At 41.6% G+C, this 26,630-nt stretch overlaps 1 protein-coding gene across 4 annotated transcripts in view; it reads left to right on the forward strand.

Moving 5' to 3' along the window:
* The window catches only part of LOC108058621 (uncharacterized), a 32,882-nt gene extending 6,291 nt beyond the window's left edge, over window positions 1–26,591 (forward strand). Inside the window, exons 2-11 of one of the 4 annotated variants that reach the window (XR_001769966.3) lie at window positions 15,606–16,139; window positions 18,298–18,414; window positions 18,471–18,906; window positions 20,745–20,993; window positions 21,083–21,342; window positions 21,410–21,554; window positions 22,048–22,197; window positions 22,261–22,441; window positions 22,506–25,231; window positions 25,808–26,591. Coding sequence is in view for 3 of the 4 variants with exons in the window: in XM_017143497.3 (XP_016998986.2) it covers window positions 15,619–16,139; window positions 18,298–18,414; window positions 18,471–18,906; window positions 20,745–20,993; window positions 21,083–21,342; window positions 21,410–21,554; window positions 22,048–22,197; window positions 22,261–22,441; window positions 22,506–25,060 (4,614 nt within the window). In the remaining variant the exon portion in view is untranslated. Of the gene's footprint in view, window positions 1–15,605; window positions 16,140–18,297; window positions 18,415–18,470; window positions 18,907–19,992; window positions 20,012–20,744; window positions 20,994–21,082; window positions 21,343–21,409; window positions 21,555–22,047; window positions 22,198–22,260; window positions 22,442–22,505 lie in introns of those variants that run through there. The other 3 variants (XM_017143497.3, XM_017143498.3, XM_070216512.1) reach the window with 3 other exon arrangements.
* Window positions 26,592–26,630: the final 39 nt, after the last annotated feature.

The raw sequence follows: 26,630 nt of genomic DNA on the forward strand, positions 1-26,630 counted from the left end.
AACAATCATCAACGATCTCAATTCTTCGCCAGCCTCTTCATAAACCTATCATTGCGGGCCATCTATAAACCATCTGTTGATCCATTCACCCTAAATCTGTCGGCATTATCATTTTCCCAACGACCTTGGGCCACTGTGCAGGCGATTGTCGTTGGCTTTAACTTTTGGGCTGGGGTTACTGGTGCTACTGTTGCTGCTGGTGCTGCTGTAATCGCTGCTATAGCAATGGCATCTAGTCAGTCAGCCCGAATCAACGTCTTATTGGGATTACGCTGGTGCAATGTTTTCGCCCGAGGGGCGGGAGTCGTGTAATAAAAAGTATCTTGGCATCGCAGATGTCCCTCCCGCGTCGCTTCTGCTTTTGGGCATTAATGAATGAATGGAGACCGTCTTAAGTAAAGCCGGCTTGGCCAACTGACAGTGGAGCGCAGCTGGGAAAATCTTCCCAAAAGGGGGAGGCAAAAACTCAGTAAGCTGGGAGTTTTTCTTATTCTTATTCCGTTGCTGCGCTCCGCTGCGCGTCAAATTTGCGCTCGAGACCCTCCACCGAACCATTTTTTGATAAATTTCCATAAAAAAAGAATCAACCGAAAAGAGCGTGTAGAAGCACAAAAAAATTGACAATGTTGAGAGGTTTTTTTTGGGTGAGAGAAAATGCTCCGAGTATATATATGCAAATCAAGTAATTTGTCTCTAAAGCATTTGTCTGGCTTCCGAAAAGAGAGCAAGAGATGCAGATTGGGAAGACACCCAGACGAGAAGATGAGGCAGCCACAACTTCCGGTGTCAATTTTTTTTCACTTTTTTGTGGTGCGTCTTCTGCTCAACTTTTGGTCTGGTTGTGTAGGGGGAAGATTTTATAAATAAATTACAAAACAAAAACAAGACAAAAACGTCGGTGAAATAGTTGGGGAGAAGTCGTGGAAAAAAGCAAGAAGAACCAAAAAAAACGCCTCGTCTTCGCTTTGTTGTGGGGCATGCAGGTGGAAGCTGTTATCGTCGTTGGCGTTTTGCAAAAGAGTTTTCATCATTGTCGATAGTCTGGTGGATTAAGGTTACTACAATATTAAGTGGAGGTTGAAGACCTCGAATAAAATGCAAACACGCCACAGTTTACTTTGTAAATTATTACCTCAGGTGAAACATTATAATAAACATGTCTACATAAAATACAAATATTTCCTTTTAATTAACTATCCAAATCAGTGCAACAATTTTACATCTTTAAATTCCGTTTGAATTTTTTTTTTTAAGAGCTTTAAAATATTTTTTTATTTTAAAAGGGTACATCTGTCTTCGATGGCTCGCATAAATCTCTTTATTTTTATTGGAAATATTTTTCTGTTGTGTTCACCGCTGGCTGTTCATTTCAAAGCCATTAACAAATAGCAAGAAGCAGCCAAATTATTATTATTTCTTTATAAAAATAGCTAAAATATGCTTAATTTAGTTGGCTTCAATGTGTGTGTGTGTGATGGCGTATCCCACATAATTATTTTTGGTTAAGTAAGGCCAGAATTCAGCCGCGTGGTTGTCAAAACGCCCACCATGACGCCAGTCGGAAAAAAAGAAGGCGAGGGCAGAGACAACGTCAGCCGAGGATGGGGAAAAATATTGGGGGTGGGGGAAACAAGACGAAATGGAAGCCAAGGAATTATGGCCGTATTTTCCTCATTTAATAAAGAAAATTTATGTTTTAGTACAATTGTTTTTGGCCCGCATTATTGCTGTCTTTTGCGGCCATCACTCCTACACTATGAGAAATTCCCAGGGCTTTCCGCGGGGCCACAAATGCCCGGCACTGCGGTCCATAAAACCGCCCAAAAGCGTAAACCAAATTAGTTCATTTATATGTATGGAATATCTCGGGCTGGAATCCCCCCAAGTTGGTCAACTTTTATGGCATTGCGGCAATATACGATTATTATAATTTTTTTTCCTTGGGTGGCCAAAAGGGTCAAGGCACTCGAAGGGGTTGGGTGAGGTGGGTGGTTGGAATCAGTGTCTGGTGCTCAAGTGTTCGATGCGAGATAGAGATTCAGATAGAAGGTTAAGATGCTTGAGATGTGTTCTTGCAACAAGGATGAATTTTCAAGTTTATGTGATACGTCTTGATTTATTTGCCTGATTTTCCGAGTGCAAGATTGATTTTGAGATTTATTTGGGTTGGTTATATGTCAATGTGTCTTTTATCATTTTTTATCATATCATATAAATCCTTTAAATACGTATTAGTAATTTTTCACATTTACATAATAAGCTGACTTTTCAATTAGTTAATTTCATTATTCCATCATTTCACCATTTATATATTTTATAACGAGTGCAGACTTTTTTTAATTGTACAAATATAGTATTATTAAATGATACATTCCGTTCCAACTTAAATTTATCCCTTAAAGACTAAATATCTTCTTTCATTAACTATCTGGGTATAAAAATAATATCTAATGCCACTGAACCGCTCTTCCTTGGCCACCCTGCAGCTGCTGTGTAGTATATTTTGGTCATTTGGCGACTCGAGTAATGACCTGGGCCAACACAATAGATTGGAGTTTATTGCGCGCCTGGACAAATGTTGATAAGGGCCAAACTGTGACCGCTGCTGTGCTCACAACTTCCCACCCTCGCATCCCCCCAAAAAAAATCGACAAGCACTCCCCAAACAGAATCAAGCAATAAAAGACGAGTTCAAACATTGATTTTTTATGACTCTTCTGCGTTTTGGGACTCGAGTCGCGACTTTCCGTTACAGCAGAACAGAATTTCACCTTAATTTTGTCTTGAACTTGTTTCTCCCCAATTTACTTCACTTGTAGTTCCTGTGTTGTTGGTTCTCGTTCTCTTGCCGTATTTGTTATTTATTTGCCCAGCACTAAATGGAATTCCGTTGAAATCGGCTTGATCTTGATATCTTGCTTTTGGGTAAAATGGTTTGTTGTACTTCCAGCGTTTCGTTTGTTTGTCAAGATCTCATTTTTTTCTCTCGCACTTCTCAGTGGGATCGGCTGGCCGAACGAAGACCTATGTGCTGTATGCTATATGTGTAAGACCCGTCACTCAGTCACTCATTCACTCACTTAGTCATTCAGTCAGTTGTAACGTGGTCGTCAACGCAATGCCAACGCCTCTTCACCAGTGCCCATCCCATTCCATCGCACCGCCTTTCCCTTTAGTTTCGTCTATTTGCGGGTCTAAGGGCTTCTGGGGTCTTCAACTTGCCGACATTGCCTCGTTTTCGTTTTTTGGTAGACAAGTAATCTCGTTTTTGCCTGAATTTCCTATGATTTCTAATGTGAAGATGGATGGATCTCAAGTAGTAAGAGATCTTGATGGATTATGAAAAGGAGATCATTAGAATTCGATGATATCCAAACGTTTTTTGTTCATTTATGTTAGTTAGTAAATACTTTTTCAGATTTTTCAGAACCCCAAGATCATACTAAAAGTCCAAAGGGTTATTAATAAATATATTTATTTCATTTTATCCCGCATAAAAAGAGAGATGCTTATCTCGAAATACCAAGAACCCATCGCAGAGCTTTTTCCATCATAAACTAAGTCAATATCTTTTGTCTGAAACCAGATATCTTTGGGATACTGTTTGGGTCTTTTGTTTTGTGACAGCTTTATTGAAATCGAACAAATCAAATTTGGGCTTTGGCTTTTCTGATGGCTTTCTTGGCAGCCTAAACACGATGCTGCGCATACATTAATGCACATTTGACGTTGTGTCCCATGTCGCTGCTAGTGCCTTCATTCCAACGATGTAATATAATTTATTATACCCGTTACTCGTAGAGTAAAAGGGTATATTGTATTCGTGCAAAAGTATGTAACAGCTAGAAGGAAGCGTTTCCGACCCCATAAAGTATATATATTCTTGATCAGGGTCACTAGCCGAGTCGATCTAGCCATGTCCGTCTGTCTGTCCGTCTGTCTGTCTGTCTGTCTGTCTGTCCGTATGAACGCTGAGATCTCAGAAACTACAAAAGCTAGAAGGTTGAGATTTCCCACACATATTCTTTGGCTTCCTACGCAGCGCAAGTTTATTTCAGACGAGCGCCACGCCCCCTCTAACGCCCACAATCGCCCACTAACGATTTTAAAATGTGCCTGGCGGTCACACCTTTAAAGATTTCCGAGAAGTATAAATGCAATTTTGTTGTGTATATTTATACCTATAGAAATGTAGAAGACATTTTTCAAATCGGACCATTCATTAAAAAGTTATACGCAATCCATAAATATATATCCATCTCCCTCGCACTCCCTTTAGCCGAGTGACGGGTATTAGATAGTCGGGACACGAACCCGACTATAGCGTTCTCTCTTGTTTTTTTGTTGTGACCAGACATGCTGAGAGAAGGGATTTCCAAATGGATTGGCACGTGCTGTGGCCAGATGTTGCCCTAGCCCAGAAATACGTAGAACTTAAGCGCTAGAGAGCTCTGTAGAAAAACGGGAGAGTAACGAAAACATCGCATGGAATAAAATGTGTAATAAAATAGAAATAATATTTATAGCTGAGACGTCGATATGTCTAAAAATAAAAAGACGCAGCCAGCCCAGAGGCAGCCTCAACGGGTTGCCCCCCCTTGGAAACCTCCACCCATGTGTTTTTAGCCATGTGCACGAGCTCCCCATTCATGGAGGCAAGGCACCGTGACCTGCCTCAGTCCCCCGTTTTCCCCCCAACGTCCATCCATCCATTTTCAGCCCCCCTCAGATGTAGACAAATCCACTTGGCAGAGCAGAACAGAACCATGAAAAAAAAACAACAAAAAAATAGGGGAAGTTGGATGGACATTGATTTAAATCGATATTTTGCGGTTGAGCTCATTTGGCGTAAAATAAACTTGGCCCAAGTCAATAATCCCTTTGTTCACCCACTCTCGGCGGCATTTGGAAATATATCCAAAATCCACCTCTGCACTAATTTCCCCATCTTCGGCTCTTCACTTCACACTTGTTAACAAATTTTTCGTGTAAACAAAGAGGGGATCAGTGGAATAGAATGGAATGGAATTGCTTGGCCCCTATCATTGTTTATTGATTGCATGATTTGGTTTCCTCATTCTTGCTTTTAGAGCTGCTGGTTCACTGTGGGAAAAAGTGAGATTGTTAGTATTCACTTCTTGAAATTTACATCATAAAACCGGAGTAGGGGTTCCTTTGAATTGAAATTCACATATTTAAATGTGGTTTTTCTTTTGCCTTGTAGGTCTTTGAAATTTGTTTAATAAAATGTTTAATATTTGGTTATAAGAAAGTTTCCTAACTTAAATACTATGATTTCTCAGTGCTAAGGATTTTCCATTCCTTATCACCTGATTGCTTTTTTTTCTCCTCCGACAAAACGTGACATTTCAAGCCAAACTCAAACGACTCCCCATCCATTCATTCACTCATTTGATCAGGCTGTCATTCAATCAGTTTAATGGCGTTCTCTGTTTTGTTATCTGACGTTTCCTCGCTTCCTTTTCCCGCTTTTTCCAACGTGGACGTAGAGCTTCAACCGGAAGTTGTAATTAATGCGCGCCTCGGGGGCGTTTTCTGTTTCCGTGTCCTGTCGCTGCCACCAAAGAAGTCCTGCTACGTGCCTGTGTGTGCGTTTATTTATACCAAGTGCACACGGGAGGACCTTTGTGTTTGTCTCTGTGTGTGTGCCACCTGCATTCGAGTGGCCAACAAAGTGAGCAGTGGTGGAAATTAGAGGGGTCGGCACGGAGTCACCTGATCCAAGGCGAACGCCTAATGAATCCATGGACAGAGCGATGGAATTCCTCGATTGAACACGATTCGGGAATTTTTAATTTGAACTTTTAAAGCTCCAATGATTCGATGTCTTGCAATTAAAAGCCCGCAAGCGCTGACATCTGAAATACTTTTAAATTAATGGAAAATGTCAATCTGACTTACTTGGGCATATTCATTATTTACTTGTAATCAGCAAAATAAATTGATTAGATTTGATTTCACTTGATTTAAGTGTTTTTCAATGTTCTTCTTCTGTCTCTATTAAAATCAAAATTATAAGAAACTGTAAAAATTTATTTAACAAGGAGGAAAGCTGTATTATTATAAATTTGGAGAAAATTGATAGAACTTGTAAGACATTTGGCTAAAATAAAACGTTAATATGTTTCTGCTGTAAAAGTTTTTATGCACATAACTTTTCTTAGAAAAAAATAGAGCCACTAACAAACTTCTCAAATTATGCTGCTGTCCATCAGGAAATTCTTTGCCTGTTCAATAAAAAATATTCATCTCATTTTACCCCCCTTAAATTTCTCATGCTCAATTTTCCAATTATGCTTGACAAAACATGAATTTTGCACATTCCAGTTAATCTCATTTCAACGAAAATTGAATCAACCTTTCTAGCGCTTGGCAAACTTCCATAGATAAATCCCGAAAGGACATAGACAATCTCCTCCTGCTGCTTTTGTGTATGTGTTTGTGGGGAAATATTTGCCAAGTTCTGTCTGCAGAGGAATGCGCCAAGTTTCTGCTCAAGAAGTTATGGCAAACTGAAGTTATTTTTTTTGTTGAGAGAGGTTGTCTAACATCTTGCTTATCTAACGTATTTTCGATATCGGATAAGGCTAAGGTCAAATGCCTGCTTCGTCGATTGCCTGGAGCCCTTCACTTGCCGCCTGAGTGAACAGGACATGCTCGGAACCCATATTGCCCCTCTATGTATGCAATAAATTGCTTTGCCTTGGGCTTACACACGCACACCTGGAACGCCCCTCCCTCAATCCCGCCCAGTTTCTCCTTTCCTTTCTTTTTTTTTCCTTGCGGCTAAACGGCTAATTCGCCAAAACACAAGCGGCAAACAAATTGACTAGGTGGATTCGAGGGGCGAGGGGCGAAGGGAGGGAACAGGGCCACCTGAATGGCCATTTGTAAGAAACCGAATCGAAATGACATTTCGGTTTAAGTGAAAAGGCCAAAAAGGGAGAACCCAATTTCAAAGCAGCCGAAGCGCGACCGGAAGCCATGGCAAATAATGGTACAGTGAACGCTGGGAACAGGAATCCATTTTATACCAGGCATTTTAAGAAATTTAAACAAATTCTACAACATAAATGTATTAAAAATAAGCCTAAAATATTTTAAAATTGAATAACTGGAAACTATAAAATCATTTAACCATGCACGTCTGCAGAGATGTTTGTAATTATTCTCTTTGTAATTTATTAAATTATTTATTTATTTCTAAAGCCAATAAATCTGAAATGGCCAATAGTATCTTTGCTCCAAAGTGTATAAATCTTTTAGCAAGCCAGCGACCACTTTATCCGTAGAAAAGGCAATTGAAAGGCCGAGGAAAATGCAGGAAAAATGGCAGACATTGCTGGAGAGGGACTGAGACAAAAGATAGAGCAAAAAGCACAAGTCGGAGCAGAGCCAGAGGCAAAAAACAAATGGCTAACAATTGACTTGGCCAATAAAGCATAAAGCCGTTAAATTCGAAAATCAATAACTCCCCGGCCGAACGTTTCCGCCAATTGTGTCCTACATCCGGTTTTCATTTCTCTCTCTGTGTGAGTGTGTGTCAGACTGTGACTGTAAGAGAGTGGGTGTGTGCGGCAAATGAAGGACGACAAATTGCCAAACGCGCCACGAACATTAAACAATTTTGCAATTTGTTTCCATTATTTTAAGCTGCTTCAGTGCCTGTGCCCTGAAATCACCTCCCTCTATCTTTCGAGAATCTTCCCTTCATAATTGTGTCAAGGAGGTTCATTCGCAGTCATTAGCGATGGAGGGCGTGTGCTTGTTAAGTCGTCCCACCTACTTTCTCGCCTGCACTCACTCATCATCATCAGCGTGGGATGGCCTTGCCACCGGGTTGCCTCCACCCCCCGAAACCACCCCCTGCCCTGTCATGTGTCATGTGAAACAGCTGTTAATGAGACAAGTGCCTCTGGTATTTCGTAAAAATTTACATTCCGCTCACTGGCTCTCCAACTGCCTGATGTCTAATGCCTAATGCCTCCTCCGAAGGCCATTTGTCCTAAATGATTACAAGATGTTTTTGGATGGCGGAACATAATCCCTGATTGGGTAACAGACCGAGAAATGGAGTCTTGGATCAACTGACGCTTAAGTGGGTAATTGAAAAAGATTCGGATGACAAAAACAAATTGGTTTTCTGGTCATTATTCAGAAATGTTTGATTTATTGTATTATTAATTAATACTAAAGGCTTCCAGACATTTACATTCATGTACCGGGCACAGTCTTTAGATAACAATTTCATAGCAAAATAATACCATATTGATTATTTGAATAAACGAATTTGCTGAAGCGATAATCGTTATTTATTACCATAAAATAAATACGCCACAGGTCGTATGAGCATTATGGAAAACTATTTCAGTCAATTGAATTCATGTTAAAATAAATGCAAAACGAAAAACGGCTAAAACTCCACAGGCATGGCCGTCGCTTTATACTGCCTAAAATATTATGAATTTATTTATTTCAACTTTTTAGCATTCAATTAGCAACATAATAATTGGCTTCATAAATCACAAGTTGCAAAGCAGACAAGCATTATCCTTCATTAGCATAAAATAAATTGATAGAATTGAACAAATTCTAAAGCTTTTGGGTAAATAATTAATGGAAATTTAACAGGTCGTATGCGCAATATTTGATCCAATTTAATTAAAACTAAAGTCGCTGGCATTAAGTGGGATTTGAATATCCCACATGCCATCCCATTTTATCGCCAAAGTTCAGCAAGTGCAAAATGTTGGAAAACTCTTTGAGCAAATTTTCGACAGCCGCAAAAGTTGACGACATTTGCCTAACCAGATGCTGCCCATCAACCAAGACAATCTCCGGGCCAATTTGATAATCCCCCGGCAGGGCAGCAACAACATCTGTGCTGTTAACACATTTGAACCATTCAAACCATTCCGCAACCCATTCCACCCACCAAAGCCACAAAAGCTTGCGTCAAGCGGAAAACTACGAAACTGAGACATCGCTTCAATAATCCTAGACTTCATAGAGCTAGCTGCCTGTTTCGTGACTGCTGCTCGATGGCATTGGAAAATGCTTATAGGATGGAGATTCAAAGAGGTTTTCACTGAAAGAAATTAGGGATCAGGATGAAATGAGAATGAGATACTAGCGATTGTATATCACATAAATTTTAAAATATCGCAGGAGTTTATTTTTAAAGTAATAATAATATGTAATGTAAACCATATCGATAAAGGAAAAAATATTCCAGATGAAGTTTATATTAGGTATATTGTTTTATTTATTTTGCTTTCCAATAGGCTACTTTTCTTGCACTTTGAAGTCAATGAATGTTAAAAACTACAATACACTATAAAATACGTTTTTAGTTTAATAATTTGTAATTAATCAAATATGAAATGAAAAAAAAATAATAATATTTATCATTTTCTAATTATTAAAAAATAGTGCTAATGGTTTTCACTGTACACACGTGCTGTTATTGAAAACAAACGGGATCCACATGCCAAGGCAGAGTGTGAGTGTGGCAATAAGTGAATGAATAAGTGAGTTGGCCGGATTTGGGGAGTGTAGAGGGGGAAAGCAGAGGGGAGAGGTCATGGCACTGCCTGATGAATATGTTGAAATCAATCAGGTTAGCCAAAAAGCAAGGCACGTTACCAGTATCGTACCTCCTCCTTACCCTCACTCCGTCACTTTCTTTCTTTCTCCGCCCGCCTCACGATTGGCTCATGATATGTGACTTGGGTACGTGAAAATTGCATTTCATTTTCTCTCTCCGCTGAAAGAGACGACTTCATGTCACGTTATGTCAGGCGTTACGAGGGGGATACTTTCAGGTGTACGGAGCTCTGCTCTGCGTCATCTTCCGCTGAGCTGTTGCATTTGACATTTCACTGTTGTATTTATTAAAAATGGGGGGAGAGGAAAAAAGCGATGAAAAAGTCGGGCCAGCCAGCCAGCCAGTCAGCCCGCCAGGCACTTAATAAACTCTCTCGTTTTTCTTATAACGAATTCCCTTTCTTCTCGTGAACTTGTTAAAAACTCATTATTTGGCCGTCGTAAGTCAACTTCTTTTTCTTTTGGGGCATTGTATGGTGTATGCTGTGTGTGTACGGTATATCAATTAAAAGTTTCGCCTTAAGTTGTAATCAACCGAGTGAGTTTTGTATCCCAAAATGTGTCTGTAATGTAATTGTATTTGTATTTGTTCTCGTGTTGCCTGCTTTTGGGCGTGCCCAAGTGATTCTTCTGCTAATGAGACGCTTGGCAAAAAGGAATCCGAATCCGAATCCTCTGTTACATTGTTCTCGCCTTGTTTTCCGATTCATCTGATGTCGGGCCCTTTGTTGTGATATCCCTGCTCAAAGTGTAAAATTAGCCAGTTAATGACGGCACGAATTAGTTGGATTAAATGTTGGCCTTAAGTGATGTAGTTCATTTCCATTTGGCTGAGCAACTTTGGCTGTTCTGAAGAGCCTGCAAAGGGAAATATTTGCTTAGGGCATAATAGTGTCAATGGAAGTGGAATTAAATTTACCAAGGCGTTAAGTCTTAAGTAATCAATTGGCAAATGTTTCATTTATTTGCATAAAACAGATAATGAAAGCTAAACACAAGTAATAGGAACTGAAATTCATTTAACCAAAAAATAGTTCACTTGGTAGATGATTTAATTTTATAATACCAACCCATGAGATAATAGCTGTAATTAAGTTTTCCAAGTTTCTAATTCTTATGCAATCTCACGTAGAAGATCAGCAATGTTTGCTTGCATTTCATGGTTGGATTTTTCATGAAAACTATCTAGATGTTCGCGCTTTATCAGTTCCACGTTGCCAAGCCAGAGGTTGCCAAGTTTTATGAATGGATGTTATCGGTGGCTGGTCTAAAGCGAAAGCGTTTCCATGAATGTACCGCCCCAACCTCCCACATAAAAAAAAACGGAAAAAATAAAACAAATTGATATACCGCTGTTGCTTTTCTTTCATTTCATTTTGCCGTGTGTGCGTGACATTTCGAGAATCACGTTCAACCACAACCGACGGCAGCGATATCCCGATATATCGATGCCTGGGTAGTTATGGGTGCCGTGTCTATATGGATATGGATATGGATATGGCCACGCACACAATCGCACGAGTATTTATAACGATCTAACTAAATGGCTGGCACATGCTTATTCCTACGGGGTGTTTGGGTTGATTTTTTGTTTAAGGTTCGGCTTTAATTTTGTTTTTAAGTTATAGAATTACATATCACACATTTCCTATACTGTACTTAGATTATTAAAATTTTCAAAAATATACTGAATTTTAAAGTATTTTGCATATAATTAAATTATAACCATAAACATTAAACTATATTTTTCATTGTCAAGTAAGTTTAATTGGTATAGGAAAAATATAAATTGACCGTGAAATTTAAATTTTAATCATCTTAATATTTAACTACCATTTAACAAAGCTATTACTTTGAAATCAGCCATTCATACACATTTGCCTCTACAGTACGTGGACGTATTTTTTAAATATGCACAGGCACATTTATTTTACTTTTACTTTGTGTTAAATGTAATTGAAATGAGCGACAGCGTCGGCAAAATAAATAACGTCAAGCAATTTTATTCCATTGTGCCGCCGTAATTTCTTTTCAATTAACAATAACGAAACGGAGCAAAATTGGTAAAAGCAAAAGCAGCAAAAGAGGGGAGGGCTGGTTGGAAAACTGGGCTGCTGTAAGAGCTACAAATTGCTGGAGTCTTTAATACAAATAACAAATGCATTCACAAACTGTGTTTAATTTCTCTCACAAAGGAGAATTTCCTCCTTCGCCGAGGAGGAGGTTTCTGGATGGCAGACAGGGCGGGGGCAGGGGGGAATATAGCAATAACAATCCACCTTTCATTTAAGCCCTCGGAACTGGGACAATTTGCAGAGCTTAACTTTGTTTTTCAGCGCTTGTTTGTTATTATTTTTTTTATTTGTTACTGTTGGTCAACATTTTCGTTCTTGATGCTGCTCTTTTTGTTATCGCCCATCATCAGACTTCTGCTGTCTTTTCATTTATTTCTTTTCATTGCCTCGCACAATTTCCGCACTGACATTTTACAATTGTCCGTGGCACGGACACTGGCTGACAAAATAATAGCAATCAAGATGTTATCCCCAGCTTTATGCAATTATCTGTGAGAATTACAACTCTAAGTGGACTTTTTTGAGTGTTTTCATATCTGAAAGTTTATGCAAAACGCTTGTTATTGCTTTGTTTGCTAAAATTGTTTTTCGGTTCGGACAAACTTTGGCTGACTGATAACTTTTGATAAACGCTTATTATTTCTTAGAGTATTTAAACCATTACATTGTCTTTTAATATCTTTCTACAACATATTTTCAAAGAGATATCAGTAATGAGTACCAACAGCAATTAAAATACAAATTATATAAAAAATATTGTACATAATTTAACTTTAACTTTAGCTTAAATTGAGATATTTACCAAGTATTCATTTTTTAGAATTCTAAAGTCTAGTTTATTTTAGTTAGAAATACCTAAATAGTTTAAAAACGCTTATAAATTACTGTTAGGTCATAAAAAAACTATTGTCGATTTTTTATTTTCATAAATTATTGATTCTAAAAACCATTATAAAAGTAGTGATTCCTATTATTTTGCCCGCCACTGTGTGTGCTATGTGTGGTTTCCATTTACTGATCTCTGTCATTGCCCCGACGTCATCCATCGCACATAGATACTCACACTCACACCGCCACGTGCATAAACATTTCTCAGCTGCCTTTTCTCTCTGTTGACACAAATCATTCGCTGGAAGTGTCGCTCCCGTTTCCATTGGCCCCTCTTCCTGTCCTCCCCTCACCCCCACCTCCCCTTCCTGATAGCCACCCCACTCCAAACGACCCACCATTCTTTCTTGACAACTTTTGTGTTTGGTCTTGGTGTCCAAATGTATGGGCACCCCGAGCTGGAACCGCTTTCGTATTTCGTATCGGTTACACTTGGATTGGATGTGAAAAGCTTCTGACGATAGCGAAAATGTTTGCACAGTTAAGAGTTCTGAACATGGTAACTGAAATTCTTACCCATTTTTGTGGGCACTTTCGGGGGGTGCGAAGGGAATGTGTGATCTTTTTAAATTGCTTTTCGTTTGTGTACAGTCGTACTGAGCATATTTTTTCTGTGATCCATAAGACTAGAATTTGCATTTTTAGGATCTCTAGTTCCAATAAAATATTTCATAAATATTTAATTGTAAAGAAAATGGTTTTCCAGATTCCTTATAGTTTCTATGTTCAATTTATTAGAATTTTTATTGTAAAGATCTCCACTCCCAATAAAATATTTCAGAAATATTTAATTTAAAAGAAAATATTTTTCCAAGTATCCTTTTTGGCAGCCCGTTCAACTGCTTGGCAAGTTCCTGTCTCGAGTCAAATCAACATTCCGTAGTCGAGCATTCCTAACCCAGAAAGAAAAAAACGAGAGATGGCAAAAACAAAAAAAAAGAACGAATGAACAACTTTGTGAACATTTTTGCACTTGTCTATTTGGTCCACTCCCAAACAAAGAAAATATGTAATTCAAAACATTGTTCAAGTGTTCCAGTTTTTAGTGTTTGAGTGTGTGTCTGTGAAGTTGTTTATAAAACTTTTGCACCACATAGGAAGAATGGAGAAAAACACACATGAGAAGACGGAGAAGGAACTTGACCATGTCGCTGGCCGGTTGCCGTTCGTTGTTTGCCAAGCCGTTACTCGCCTGGCTGGGCACTGAGCAAAATGGGTTCAAAATTTGTCATTAAATATAATCTGTTATTTAAATATATTTAAAAAGGTTAAAAAATTACATTTAGAATCCAAAACAGGATGTCTATGTTATTTTTTTAACATTTATAAATATATTTGTGCTGACATTTTTCTCGGATTTCCTTTTCCTGTCTTTATATTAATTTGAAATATATTGTCCTTACTTATATATTTAAAATAAAATTGGCTTTTTTAATTCTTATAATCTTCTTTATTTCTTTAAATACATTTTGGTTAGCTTAGTAAACTGAAGTCATTTTCTTAAAAAGTTTGTGGGTGTCCAGGCTAAAAGCTTTTGTTGATTCCATAAATTTATTCGCAAATTTTTAATTTTTAATTTTTATTTTTTAATTTTTAATTACTATCCAAGGCTATTCGTTATTTTCATAAAAATCATTATTTTTGCCTGTGGAGAACCAACTTCTTTCCTAACTCCCTGTCATTATCACGAAGCATGATGAGCTTCCCGGCTGCTCCTTTTTCCATTTCCATCGTGGACTCATCTCAACTCAACTCGACCAAAGTCGACTCTCCTCGCCTAATGGATGTCTCTTTGTTTGGCCAGGTTCTGTCGTATCTAGTTTTTTGAAGTCGCATCTATCCGTACGCCACTCCACTTGGACTCCCCATCCGTTTCGGCCCGTTTCCGCCAGCCAAGCCATCGAGTGAAATTGCGCAAGCAAACAAACACATCCATTTTGCCCCTCTTCTTGTTGGCGGCTTGTTGTTCAAACCCATCCAACTAGCCGCACTATCGGCCATTGGCACTCGCACCCACACTTTTAACTTGCACACCGTCTGGCAGGCGTATCTGTGATCTATCCCTGCACTTCTCTTCCTGCTGCTCTTCCGGTGCGGAATAAATTGTAAAAAATATTTTTTCAAGCCATTTACCGAACCATGTCAGAGCCAAAAGCCGAAATGCTGTCGGTGGCGTTGAAATCTAAACATTATGCAAATGCTATTTGATATTATTGAAGAGTTTGGGCAGTGTAAATAATGTGGGCGGGATTGATCAATTCTGTGGCAATGCCTGAATGGATTTGACCAAAATGGATTGTTTGAAATTTATTTCAGTCTGGGAAAAATATTTACATAACATTTGGTTTATGAAACTGAATATAATGTTAATCCTTTTTATCAAAAACTTATTAAATTAATATTAAGTAGTATAAATACTTCCCTTACATTTAATTATTTTCTAAAACTTCGATCGCTTTTCCATTTCCTTATCACTTTGATCCATCACCCAAGAGCTCCATTTCCCCAGCCATGCCAACTATTTGATCTCATTTCGGAACCAGTTCCCTAAGCCATGGCGAGTCCATGTTTGCACGATTGCCAAATAAAGGAGGAAAACATATGCAAAAAGAGAGAACGAAACCAAACAGTAAAAGCAAATTCGAAAATTGTGTCATAACATTAAAAACAAGTTGGCCTAAAACCTGAACCTATCCCACCAAAGCCGATGATCACGATGATGATGATGATGGCCATGGTAATGGGGATATCTGTTATGGGGGACCTGTTTCTTTTTTTTTTCTGTCCAGACTCGAGCAGAAAAGGCAATGCCAATGGTCTGTCTTCAGTCTGTTAGCTGGATGTTGAATTATGGAGGAGCCTGTTTGCGGACAAAGTGGGTCGTCTTGGTCTTCGTCGTGGTCGTTGGTCATGGAATGGAATGGAATGTGATTTGTGGCCCGAACAATGTGTGAAAATGGCTCGACAACAACTTGACTTATATCCCCTCTGCTTCTCTTCTTCTCCTTCTTGCAGCGAATGTGTTTCAATGATGTTACTGCCTTCGGGGCGTTCGAATAGTGATGTCTATCCGCTACAAAATGCCGCCAACAACACAGCAACATCATCGACCGGAGGAGTAGTATCAACTGGAGGAGGAGGAGCAGGAGGAGCCACAGCCAGGCCCAAACCCTTGCTACTGACACGAACATCATCGCCTCAATTGACAACGCTGCCGACAACAAATGGCTCCGTTGTCCATGCCACGCCCACCCGCTCCAACGGATGTCCGCTGCCGCCCCAATCCTCCGGAATCCCGGCGACATTGGCAACAACAATAGCCACATCTGCAGCAACCACCGCCGTGGAGGCGACAACAACCTCGGAGCTTGGCATCGGGATTGGAAATGGAATCTACGGACCACTTTTGGGTCAAAGTCATGCGAGTGTTATCGCTGGCATGGCCGAAAACTGGCCAGAAATTGATGGACACTTGGAGGCCATACAGGAAAAGCTCAAGCCCGGCTGGAGTGTTCATGTGGGCAAGGAGGGCAGGCTCTACTACTGCAAGTAAGTATGATTTACTAAGGAAATAATATTATAAATATTATAAAATGTGTAAGAGTTTGGATTAACACAAAAGTCAGCTTCAAGTTTTATAAATTTAAACAACTGTCATTTGGACATAACATAACTATTTTCAACATAAGGGACCAACTAATAAACTTTTCACACACTTTAAAATTACTGCTGGGCAACATAGATTTATTTTCATTGCCAATTAGGAATCCTTTCAGAAGTTTAGAGAAATGTTAAATGATTTATGGCCCTTGCCAATTAGGAATCCTTTAAGGCTGAAGAAGTCAAGCCTCTTTAAGTGTGGTTTTGTTTTTGCGCCTGTGAAAATAGGAAATTCAAAGAATTTAAGGTTTAAGGGCTCACTTTCAATAGTTCAACTTAAAAATAACTATTTTCGACATTTATTATCGCAACATTTATTATTTGCGGCAAACTTTCGTTTGCGGTTTTTCAGAGAACCACTTTAATAACCCCGCAACTTCTTTGCGCTCGCTACGCACAAAAGGGAATATTTAACAAAGCAGAAAGTCGGGCATTTATTTAGCCATTAGCATGGCCAAAGTTTCAGCATTTCTATGCCTGTCCCACTGACGGACTGGCAGACTGGCAGACTGGCAGACCCATAGACCCGCAGACCGACGGACAGACTTTGGTCCTGGCCCGGTTAGATGGCTGAGAACGCTGAATGGGCGACTGAATGCGGGGCTCTCTGCTGCACATAAATTGATTATGCACAAAATTCTATTAAATAATTTTACACTTTGTTGCACATCAAACTGAAAGCGCACAAAATGCCATAACCGGGGAGGTTTGGGTTGGGCAAGGGAGGCGGTTCCATGGATGTGGGACTGCCACTGGGGCGATAGACTGAATGAGTGAGCAGAGCACCCATACCCATTCCCAATCCCAAACCCAAACACATTCCCCCTTCGCACCCCATCGTCCTCTGCTCGCCGAGAGTGTGCAAAAGTGCAAAACTAATTATCACAATTGTGTGCAGTCAGGAAATGAAGAAAGACAGCAACGGAAGCCACCAAGGTGGCTGATGTGGGCTGCAATTGGATTTGGCTGGGGTTTCGTTCTGGGGTTCGGGATCTGGCTTGGGTTCCACAGTCGAGCTTCTGTAATTTTCATTTTTATAATTTTTATATTATTAAAAGCTGTTTGGGAATAACTTATTTAATCCTTATCTGAATTGTTCCCACAATTTTATTCCTATTTATTTAGAAACATAAAATATTAATAAAATATTATAATACTGTAAAAACATTTAAATATATTTGAATTAGCATTTCTGTTACTGTAGTTTCCTTCTGATCGATTAATCCTTGATTTAGCTTGGTTCATTCTATAAAAGTTCAACTGTAGTTCACTTCGAATGGGGTGTGGATTGGGGCTAGGTTTAGTTTTAGTTCTGCGGCCCCGATTATGGGCTGCTGTTTATTGCAAAGTCGAGCAAATAACCCAATTAGCTCTGATTAATGTCAATTGAAATGCATTTCTAGCTCACCCACAGGGACAAATAGACATTTGCTGTTGTGCTTAGCCTGGATGCCAATGGGTTGGCCAGCGGAAGTGGAGGTGGGAGGCCAAGAGTTGACCACAAGTTCAGGGTCAATGTGGGTGGAGTGTCAAGTGCAAGTGGGCGAGGGCTCTTGCATGATTTATAAATAGAAATATTGTAAAATATTTGCACTAGCTAAGTAGAGGATGTGACCACAAATCATTCCATAACGAATGTAAATAAGTGGCTACTCAAAAATTGAATGTAAATTGTAAATGTAATTTTGAATGGTTTTTAATTTTACAATGACAACTTATTTATCAGATTGCTGTCAAAGGACTGCATTCTGTGGTTCGTAATAAGCTCAGATACAAGATACTTTTCCTCTGTATTGGGTTACAAATTGCAGCTGTCAGCTGAGTGAGTAGTAATCATCAACGGTAATAACAGAGTTCTATTGACACATTCCCATTCAAAAGTCAATATTTGGCCAATTAAATTACTGACTGGAATGGCTAAAGAAAATATTTGCTATTTAATATGAAAGAATGTTTAACCAAACATATGAAATGTACTCTATAAAATATTTTAGGTATTTTCTTATATGATAAAATATTAAGAATATGTTTTAATATCTTTTTTTAGTCACATGACGCAATCCGCTGGCTGGCTGCCTGCCGTCGAGGATTGGAGCAAACACGAGGAGCTCTCATATGGCTGGGAGCGTGCCATAGACTCCAAGGGTCGTTCCTACTATATCAAGTGGGTATTTCTTAAAGCGACCAATATTATATATTAAACGTATCCCTTTTAATTAGCCACCTCAACAAAACGACCACCTACGAGGCACCCGAGTGCATACGCTGGGATGAGCATCCCCCAGAACCACGACACGTTCAACTGCAAAGGAATGCCAGCCTGGGATTCGGATTCGTGGCCGGGAGTGAACGTCCAGTGATTGTGAGATTTGTCACGGAGGGCGGTCCGAGTATCGGAAAACTGCAGCCGGGCGATCAGATCCTGGCGGTGAACGGTGAGGATGTGAAGGATGCTCCGCGGGATCATGTCATCCAGCTGGTGCGAGCCTGTGAGTCGCAGGTCAATCTCTTCGTGTGCCAACCCATGGCGCACTGCGTCATGCCGGGCAGGAAGTCCACGCTTCTTTCCGCCGGCAAGCGAGCCAAGCTGAGATCACGTCCTAGTCGCGTTCGATTCGCCGAGAGTGTCTGCGTCAACGGAGCTCCACTGTTTCCGGTGAGTTTTAGTTATTGGTATAAACAAGAGATAGTCGGGTGCCCTGACTATCACATACCCGTTACTCAGCTAAAGGGGGTGCGAGGGAGATATACAACTTTGATAGAGCATAACTTTTTAACGAATGGTCCGATTTGAAAAACTTCTTCTACATTTTGATAGGTCTTGATAAACACAATAAAACTGCATTTTTACATTTCCGAAATCTTTAAAGGTGTGGGCTCCAGACAGCTTTGAAAATCGTTTAAGACAATTGTGGGCGTTAAAGAGGGCGTGGCGCTCGGCTGAAAAAAACTTGCGCTTCGTAGGAAGTCCAAGAATATGTATGGGTAATCCCAACTTTCTAGCTTTTGTAGTTTCCGAGATCTCAGCATTCATACGGACGGACAGACAGATGTAATATCAAAGAAGTCTGGTGAAAATAGTCATTGAACTGTTTGGTATTGACATTAGCTGGACCGATAATACAGGAACTGGAACGTAATATATTCCAAGTAACTAAAAAGATGTCAGCTTTTTCAAAAGATGATCCCCTATCGGTGGATAACCTGAGCGCAGTTGATTACGAGGAAGAGATCGAGACAATGATGGCGAACAAAGGCAAAGCTAAACCATCCAAACCTAGGAAGAAACCCCTCAATATCAAACGCAAGGCTGGGAATGCCAAGAAGGTACAGAAGCCGAAAACTATGAAAAAGAAGCTAAAGGGATCGAAGGATGAACTATCCATTAGCAGCAACCAGGAGGCTTTAAAGACCTTGAATGCCCTCCAGGACTATGCCGTTTGCAAGGAGAACTTTCCGGCTGTCGCGGCGCTAAGTCGAGTGGAATATGCCTTTAAAAATCCTCCAACCGAAGAGGACTTTGAAATTTGAAGAAGCTAAAATAAATAAATAATAAATAACTACCGACCAAACTTTTATCGTTTAGATCAGGGACCGTAAATAATCGTTATTTGAGATTTTTATTTCAAAAATACTATTGTGATATTTTGTTTTAAACGTCAAAAATAACGTTCTTTAAAGTGCATAAAAATCAGTTAAATTGTTGATTAAAACTTGCACAAATCTCAATAGGCCTTCTAAAATAAAAATCTCAAAAAACGGTTATTTACGGTTCCTGGTTTAGATAATATTTTTATACCCGTTACTCGTAGAGTAAAAGGGTATACTAGATTCGTGCAAAAGTATGTAACAGCTAGAAGGAAGCGTTTCCGACCCCATAAAGTATATATATTCTTGATCAGGGTCACTAGCCGAGTCGATCTAGCCATGTCCGTCTGTCCGTCTGTCTGTCTGTCTGTCTGTCTGTCTGTCTGTCTGTCCGTCTGTCCGTCTGTATGAACGCTGAGATCTCAGAAACTACAAAAGCTAGAAGGTTGAGATTTCCCACACATATTCTTTGGCTTCCTACGCAGCGCAAGTTTATTTTAGCCGAGCGCCACGCCCCCTCTAACGCCCACACTCGCCCACTAACGATTTTAAAATGGGTCCTGCGCCCACATCTTTAAAGATTTCCGAGAAGTATAAATGCAATTTTGTTGTGTATATTTATACCTATCGAAATGTAGAAGACATTTTTCAAATCGGACCATTCATTAAAAAGTTATACGCAATCAAAAATTATATATCTATCTCCCTCGCACTCCCTTTAGCTGAGTTACGATTATTAGTCGGGACACCAACCCGACACAGCGTTCGCACTCCCTTTAGCTGAGTGACGGGTATTAGATAGTCGGGACAACAACCCGACTATAGCGTTCTCTCTTGTTAAAGTTATTTAATTTCGAAAAATATTTCATTAGTAATTTGTGCTTATTTTCATTTGATTATTTTTAGCCCTCGGCCTTTTCCCTGGGCGACATCTGTGTGCCGCCGATGGCCAACGTGCTGAAGGTGTTCCTCGAGAACGGGCAGACCAAGTCCTTCAAGTACGACGCCACCACCACGGTGCAGGATGTGGTCAGCTCGCTGCTGGACAAGCTCTGCCTCTGCTGCGGCGAGCTCTTCAGCTTGGTGCTGGAGCACGTGAAGAGCCTCAAGCGCAACAAGCTCACCCTGCTGGATCCCCAGGAGTCGCTGGCCAGGGTGAGAGCATAACCCAATATACAGTTTCCCGCTAAAAAGGAGGAAACATTTAATTTATTTTTGAATTTCCGCCTGATTATCGCCCGCAGATTGCCGCTCGTCCGGGGGCGCACAAGCTGAGGTGCCTCTTCCGCATCACCTTCGTGCCCATTTCGGCCGCGGAACTGGCGCAGCGGGATCTGCACGCCCTGGACTACCTGTACTTGCAGTGCTGCAACGACGTCAACCAGGAGAGATTCGCCCCCGAGCTGCAGCCGGAATTGGCCCTCCGATTGGCCGCCCTCCACATGCACCAGCACGCCCTGGCCAACAACTTTGCGCCCGCCAAGCTCACTGTTAAACTGGTCGAGTAAGCAGAGTCCCTGGGATACCGTCTTTCTATGTAAATAAAATATATTTAATATGACTCCTTTCAGACGCGAGTTCGGGCTGGAGCGCTTTGTCCCAGTCAGCCTGTTTGAGGGCATGAAGCGGAAGGAGCTGCGCCGGCTGATTTCACACTTCCTGAAGCTCAACGCGGAGATGACGGGATCCTCCAGCAAGGTCCTCACACAGCTGCAGGTGGGTTAAAGGTTGCTAAGAGAGCTTAAAGTATAAACAAAAAGGGAAAAAATAACACATTAGTGCACTGTCCTGAGGACATTCAGAGTAGAGTTTGAAAAATATCGAAATTAGCACCGGTGTTTATCGGAAACATCGATGTTTTTTAAAGTAAAACTTATAACTGTAACGGTCCTGGTTTTTTTGATGTTTTATTATAAAAATACTTATACAATTATTTAAAAAAAACATCGATATTATCGATAGGATAATGTGGAAATATCGAAAATATCGATATTTTTCAAGGACCAACTTGTAAAAATCATTACAAATATTATATTTAAAAAATCTCTGTCTCGTATCTAGATATAATACTTATACAATTGTCTAAAAACATCGATATTATCGATAGGATATTGTGGAAATATTGAAAATATCGATATTTTTCAAGCTCCAACTTGTAAAAATCATTTTAAATATTATATTATATATACAAAATCTCTTTCGTTTACAGGCCAAACTCCATTATCTAGATATAATCGCTAGCTTACCCAGCTATGGAGCCAAATGTTTCAGCACAAACCAAAGAGAGGGCGTCGAGCGCGTCCTGCTGGTGAGTCCGCGCTTCGGACTGAGCCAGATCTCCAGTGCCCGCAATTCGGTGGTGAGTCTATCGGGAATATCACGGGTGCGTTGAATCTCCTATAACTGGTTTTGAATCTTCAAGCAGCCCCAACCCATTTCGGCCATCGAGGACTTCACCCATGTGGTGGTGAATCGCGAGGACGATGTCACCTGCAGCGTATCCATCTTCATGCTCGGCGATCGGGCGGTGAAGTTCATCATGGAGGATCGCGATGGCTGCGAATTTAGTCTGGTCCTGGGTGGCTACTATCGATTGCTGACGGGTGAGTTACTCAAGGGTTTCTTTTTGGTTAAGAAACATCATTTGAACTATACTATTCCCCACAGGTAACATGCTAAATGTTCTGCGTGAACGGGAACCCAACGACGAGGACAACTCGCCCGGTTTCCTTAGCCAACACACAGTGCTCCCGGCGGGTTGGAGCTACCTGATGCCCTTCCACACGCGGGCGCACAGCGTCAACTTCCTGATGGCGCCGCCCTACCATCCGCTGGTCCAGCGGCCGCAGCTCCAGCAGCAGACGTCGGTCAGTCAGGCGGCGGCACCTGCCTCGCTGCCCTACGCCATGGACCTCGATCTGCACAGTGTGATGGCCACCGAGCTGCTGGAGGAGGCCGCCAAGGATTCGGGGCTGAGCGACAGCAGTGGCAGCAATTACGCCGAGGGACGCAGTCACTCGGGCAGCCACCAGCTGGAGGCCAAGAACGAGCAGGTTCTGCGAAGGGTTCAGGAGCTGCAGCATTTGGTCCAAACCTCCGAGCAATATCTCAGTGAGCAGGAGCAGGGTGGCGCAGGAGGAGTGGCTGTCCTCGAATTCGACTCGGATTGCGATAGTCTCAACAGCAGCAAGGTTTCCTCGACGGAGGAGTCGCAGGGTGGAGTGGGAATGTCCATTCCCCCGGGACATCCGCTCAAGCACAGCGATTCCCTGACGCTCCTGGCCGAGACAATTAACCACGAGCTGAGCGGCATAACCCAGGGATTGAACGCCATTCCAGAAACTGCACCCGTTTCCACATCTGCGCCGGCTACGCCCGCCACTCCCAAGAGGAAACCCAGTCTGTGCAGCACCTCCAGTCCGCGTCCGCAGAGGAAACTGAATGGTTTCAGTCAGCTTCTGAGCGACCTGCAGGCCCTGGGCACTGATTTCTCCCAGAGCGAAAGTGACTCGGAATCGGTGGCTTCACCCGCTCAATCGCCAACAGCCAGGCGACCGCAGATGATGCTGCTCCAGGCGGCGGGAACTGCGGCACCTGCCAAACAGCAGCTCTCCCAGCGGAGCAGCTTTGGCCTCCACAGTCCCGATGGCACGCATTTCGGGGCCGAGACGAAGGACTACAACCTAAGGGAGTATCTTCAACAGCTCAAGGAGATCAGCAATGCGGCAGCAGCGGACACTGATGTGGCTGCCCGCCAGCTTTCCGAGATCTATGGCTTCGAGGTGCGGGAAGATACCTTCATTGAAACCGACACGGATCTCATAGATCTGCGTGCCATTCCACCGCCTCAAACGCCCGATGAACTGGATTCCCTATCCCTGATGAACGCCGCTCCTCCAAAGGGTTTCGAGGGAAGAGCCGAAGAGCTGGATAGTTTCCTGCAGCAAATAATGGTGGCTCCGCCCACGCAGAAGGCCACGCCCGCCAAGGAGCTGACGCCCGAGGAGATCATGTCGTTCATCATACCGCCACCTCCGAATTTGGAGCAACAGCAGGTGGCGCAACCGATGGAAACGGAGTCCCTCTACAGCAACTCCGTTCAGGCCAAGCGGGAGTTCTTCCAGTCGGTGGCCAATGGCCAGTCCACCGCTAGTGCACCCCATGTCATTGAATACGCCACCGTGGAGCGGAAGAGCAAGTTCAGCTGCTGTCCAACGAGCAAGAAAGAGGAGCAGCCGGAGGAGGAGGATCTGCAGCCGCCTCCCAGAACGCCCACTTGCGAGCAGCTCTCACCGCCGCCGGCGAGACCACCGAAAAGTGCCGAGCTGCTGCAGCGTTACTCGCCCAAGAAGCAGGTGAGGATGGCCGCCAGCCCAGTGATGCAGCAGCAGCTGCAGCTGGAGAGGAATCCCCCGCAACTGCCGCCGCGGGGAAGTCCCACTTTAGATGGAGCTGGGCAGAGCAATCCTCCATCGAACCTGGTGAGTGGTGGCCCCAAGAAACCCCCGCTGCCGCCCATCGCCAGCCGCCCCTCGCGTCCTTCCAATGGAACTGCTGCACCACCACCTGCCCACCACTACTCACCACCCATACCGGCCACCGTCCGTCTGCCCCACTTGAATCAGAGCCAGAATCCGAACCAGAATCCCAACCAGAATGGAACCCTTCCCCTGCTCCCCAAGAAACCGCAGCAGCTGCATGGCGAGAAGCTGTTCCTGAAGAACGGTCACCTCATCGACGGCGAGGCGCTGTTGGCCAAAACGGATGTGGCCATGGCGGGTCTTCTGATCAAACTGGACCAGGTGGCGGCCCAGTGTTCGGTGGCCCAGGCGGCCGGAGGAGGAACCTCCATCGACGAGGAGAAGTTCCAGCGAGCACGCAACGAACTCACCGAACAGACTTTGGCTTTGGTCACCGCAAGCAAGTTCCTGGTGGCCTCCATGTCGGACATGACACTGATTACGCTGCCGGAGCATTTGACCTCCTGCCTGACGGCCATCCGCAGGATCACCGAGCTGGCCCAGGACATGACCAGGCACACTTCGGCCCCGCTGCAAACGAGGAATATAGTGCTCAAAGTGCACGATGTGGCCAGCAGTTTCAGGGAGCTGGTGGGCGTGGAGATCGGACCCATTGGCGCCGGTCAGTTGGCGCTGCAGGCCGAGTGCCTGGCCAATGTCCTGGCCACTCTGCTGCGATCCCTGCGCGTCTTCTCCCCATAACCCACGGAGATCGGAGCAGCCGGCGGAAGTGGAGAGGACAGGAACGAAAGTGTCGCCCGTCTGTCCATGTGTAAATCCCCCTGCACCACCTACGTCTAGATGTGCTGTACCCTATATATATATATCGCATATGTATCCTAAAATACATCGTCTTTCGAAACTAATTTACAGGTAAGGGGCCGCGTCAGGGAGTCGATGGTCTGATGGCTTGATCCCCACATGCGACTAATATCGAAACTGGAATGTGGAAGCTCAAAACGACGGGGTTTGTGGATGGTGTGGTGTGTTGTGTGTTTAGGGATATAGTTGGGGATATAGTTGGACAAAATACATATCGCAAAGTTTAGGGGCGAAAGTTAGCTACATATCTTAAAGTTCATGTTTTTTGCCTGTTTTAGAAAAACCTACTTTTCAGAAAGTTATGACATATCAATTTGTATCTTTCTTTTTTTTTCCGAATTTCTACAATTAATTCAAGGGGTTTTCATTTTGTTAGCTCAATTTAATAAGTAATGCCTATGTACCATATCGAATAATATATCCACAACCCTTAAGCATACACCACCACATCGCTACAAACGCTAGAAAAAATATATCTTAAATACAAAAAAAAAAAACGATTAATTACTCTAAAAAACAAAAACTCTCTCAACTTAACGCATGCAACTAACTCGAATTTCTATGTAATCTCCTAAAAATCAACTATTTTTAACTATACTTATACATATATCACTCTCGAATCGTTAGTACTGCTCTGTATACCAGCCCGAACCAATCCCTCACCCGAAAAACATGAAACCAATTTAAAGGAAACACCATGACTTGATTATCTAGACCAATTTATATGAGAACCTAACGGAAATATGTTTATTAAATTATGCTATTAGTATATTTTCTTATGTACATAATTAACACACATACCTAATACCATAAATATACAAGTACTATATATAACTATTATAATAAAATTGACCAAACAATAATCAAAATTTTAACTTGTGATATAAAAAGTGGAAAAAGTAAAAGCAAAAAAAATAATTAACTTTTACATTTTCTTTGTTTAACAGCAAATGTTTTAACGCGATTATTTTATATGTTCGTTGTTGTTAGAAAACGATCAACTTTTTTGTTATTGTTTATGTGTCATACCTTTTGTTGTAGTTGTTGGCGAAGTACAAGAATGCGCACTAAGTTGTAGCTTTAACTAATTATATTATTGAATACAATATGATTAAACCGTAATCAAGGAAGGCAATTCAAATATAACTAATCGATAATTGTTTTCATTTTGTTTGAAATATTCTGTTGAAGCAAGCACACACACATATGCATAACAAACATAACCATATGATATATACATACAAGAATTATACAAATATGAACTAAATTAATAATACGCATTAAGTAAAGCATAATCAAATGTACAATGTAAAACAATGTAACTGTTTATGATTTAATGAGAACAAATTCGAAATGCATATGAAATTGTATGGAATAAATTCAATAAATAAACCAAAGTAAAATAAAGATATTCACGATCAAAAGGCTTTAAATTTCGTTTAAATTTCTG

This window comes from Drosophila takahashii, chromosome 3R (genome assembly GCF_030179915.1).
Source record: "Drosophila takahashii strain IR98-3 E-12201 chromosome 3R, DtakHiC1v2, whole genome shotgun sequence".
Lineage (NCBI taxonomy): Eukaryota > Metazoa > Arthropoda > Insecta > Diptera > Drosophilidae > Drosophila > Drosophila takahashii.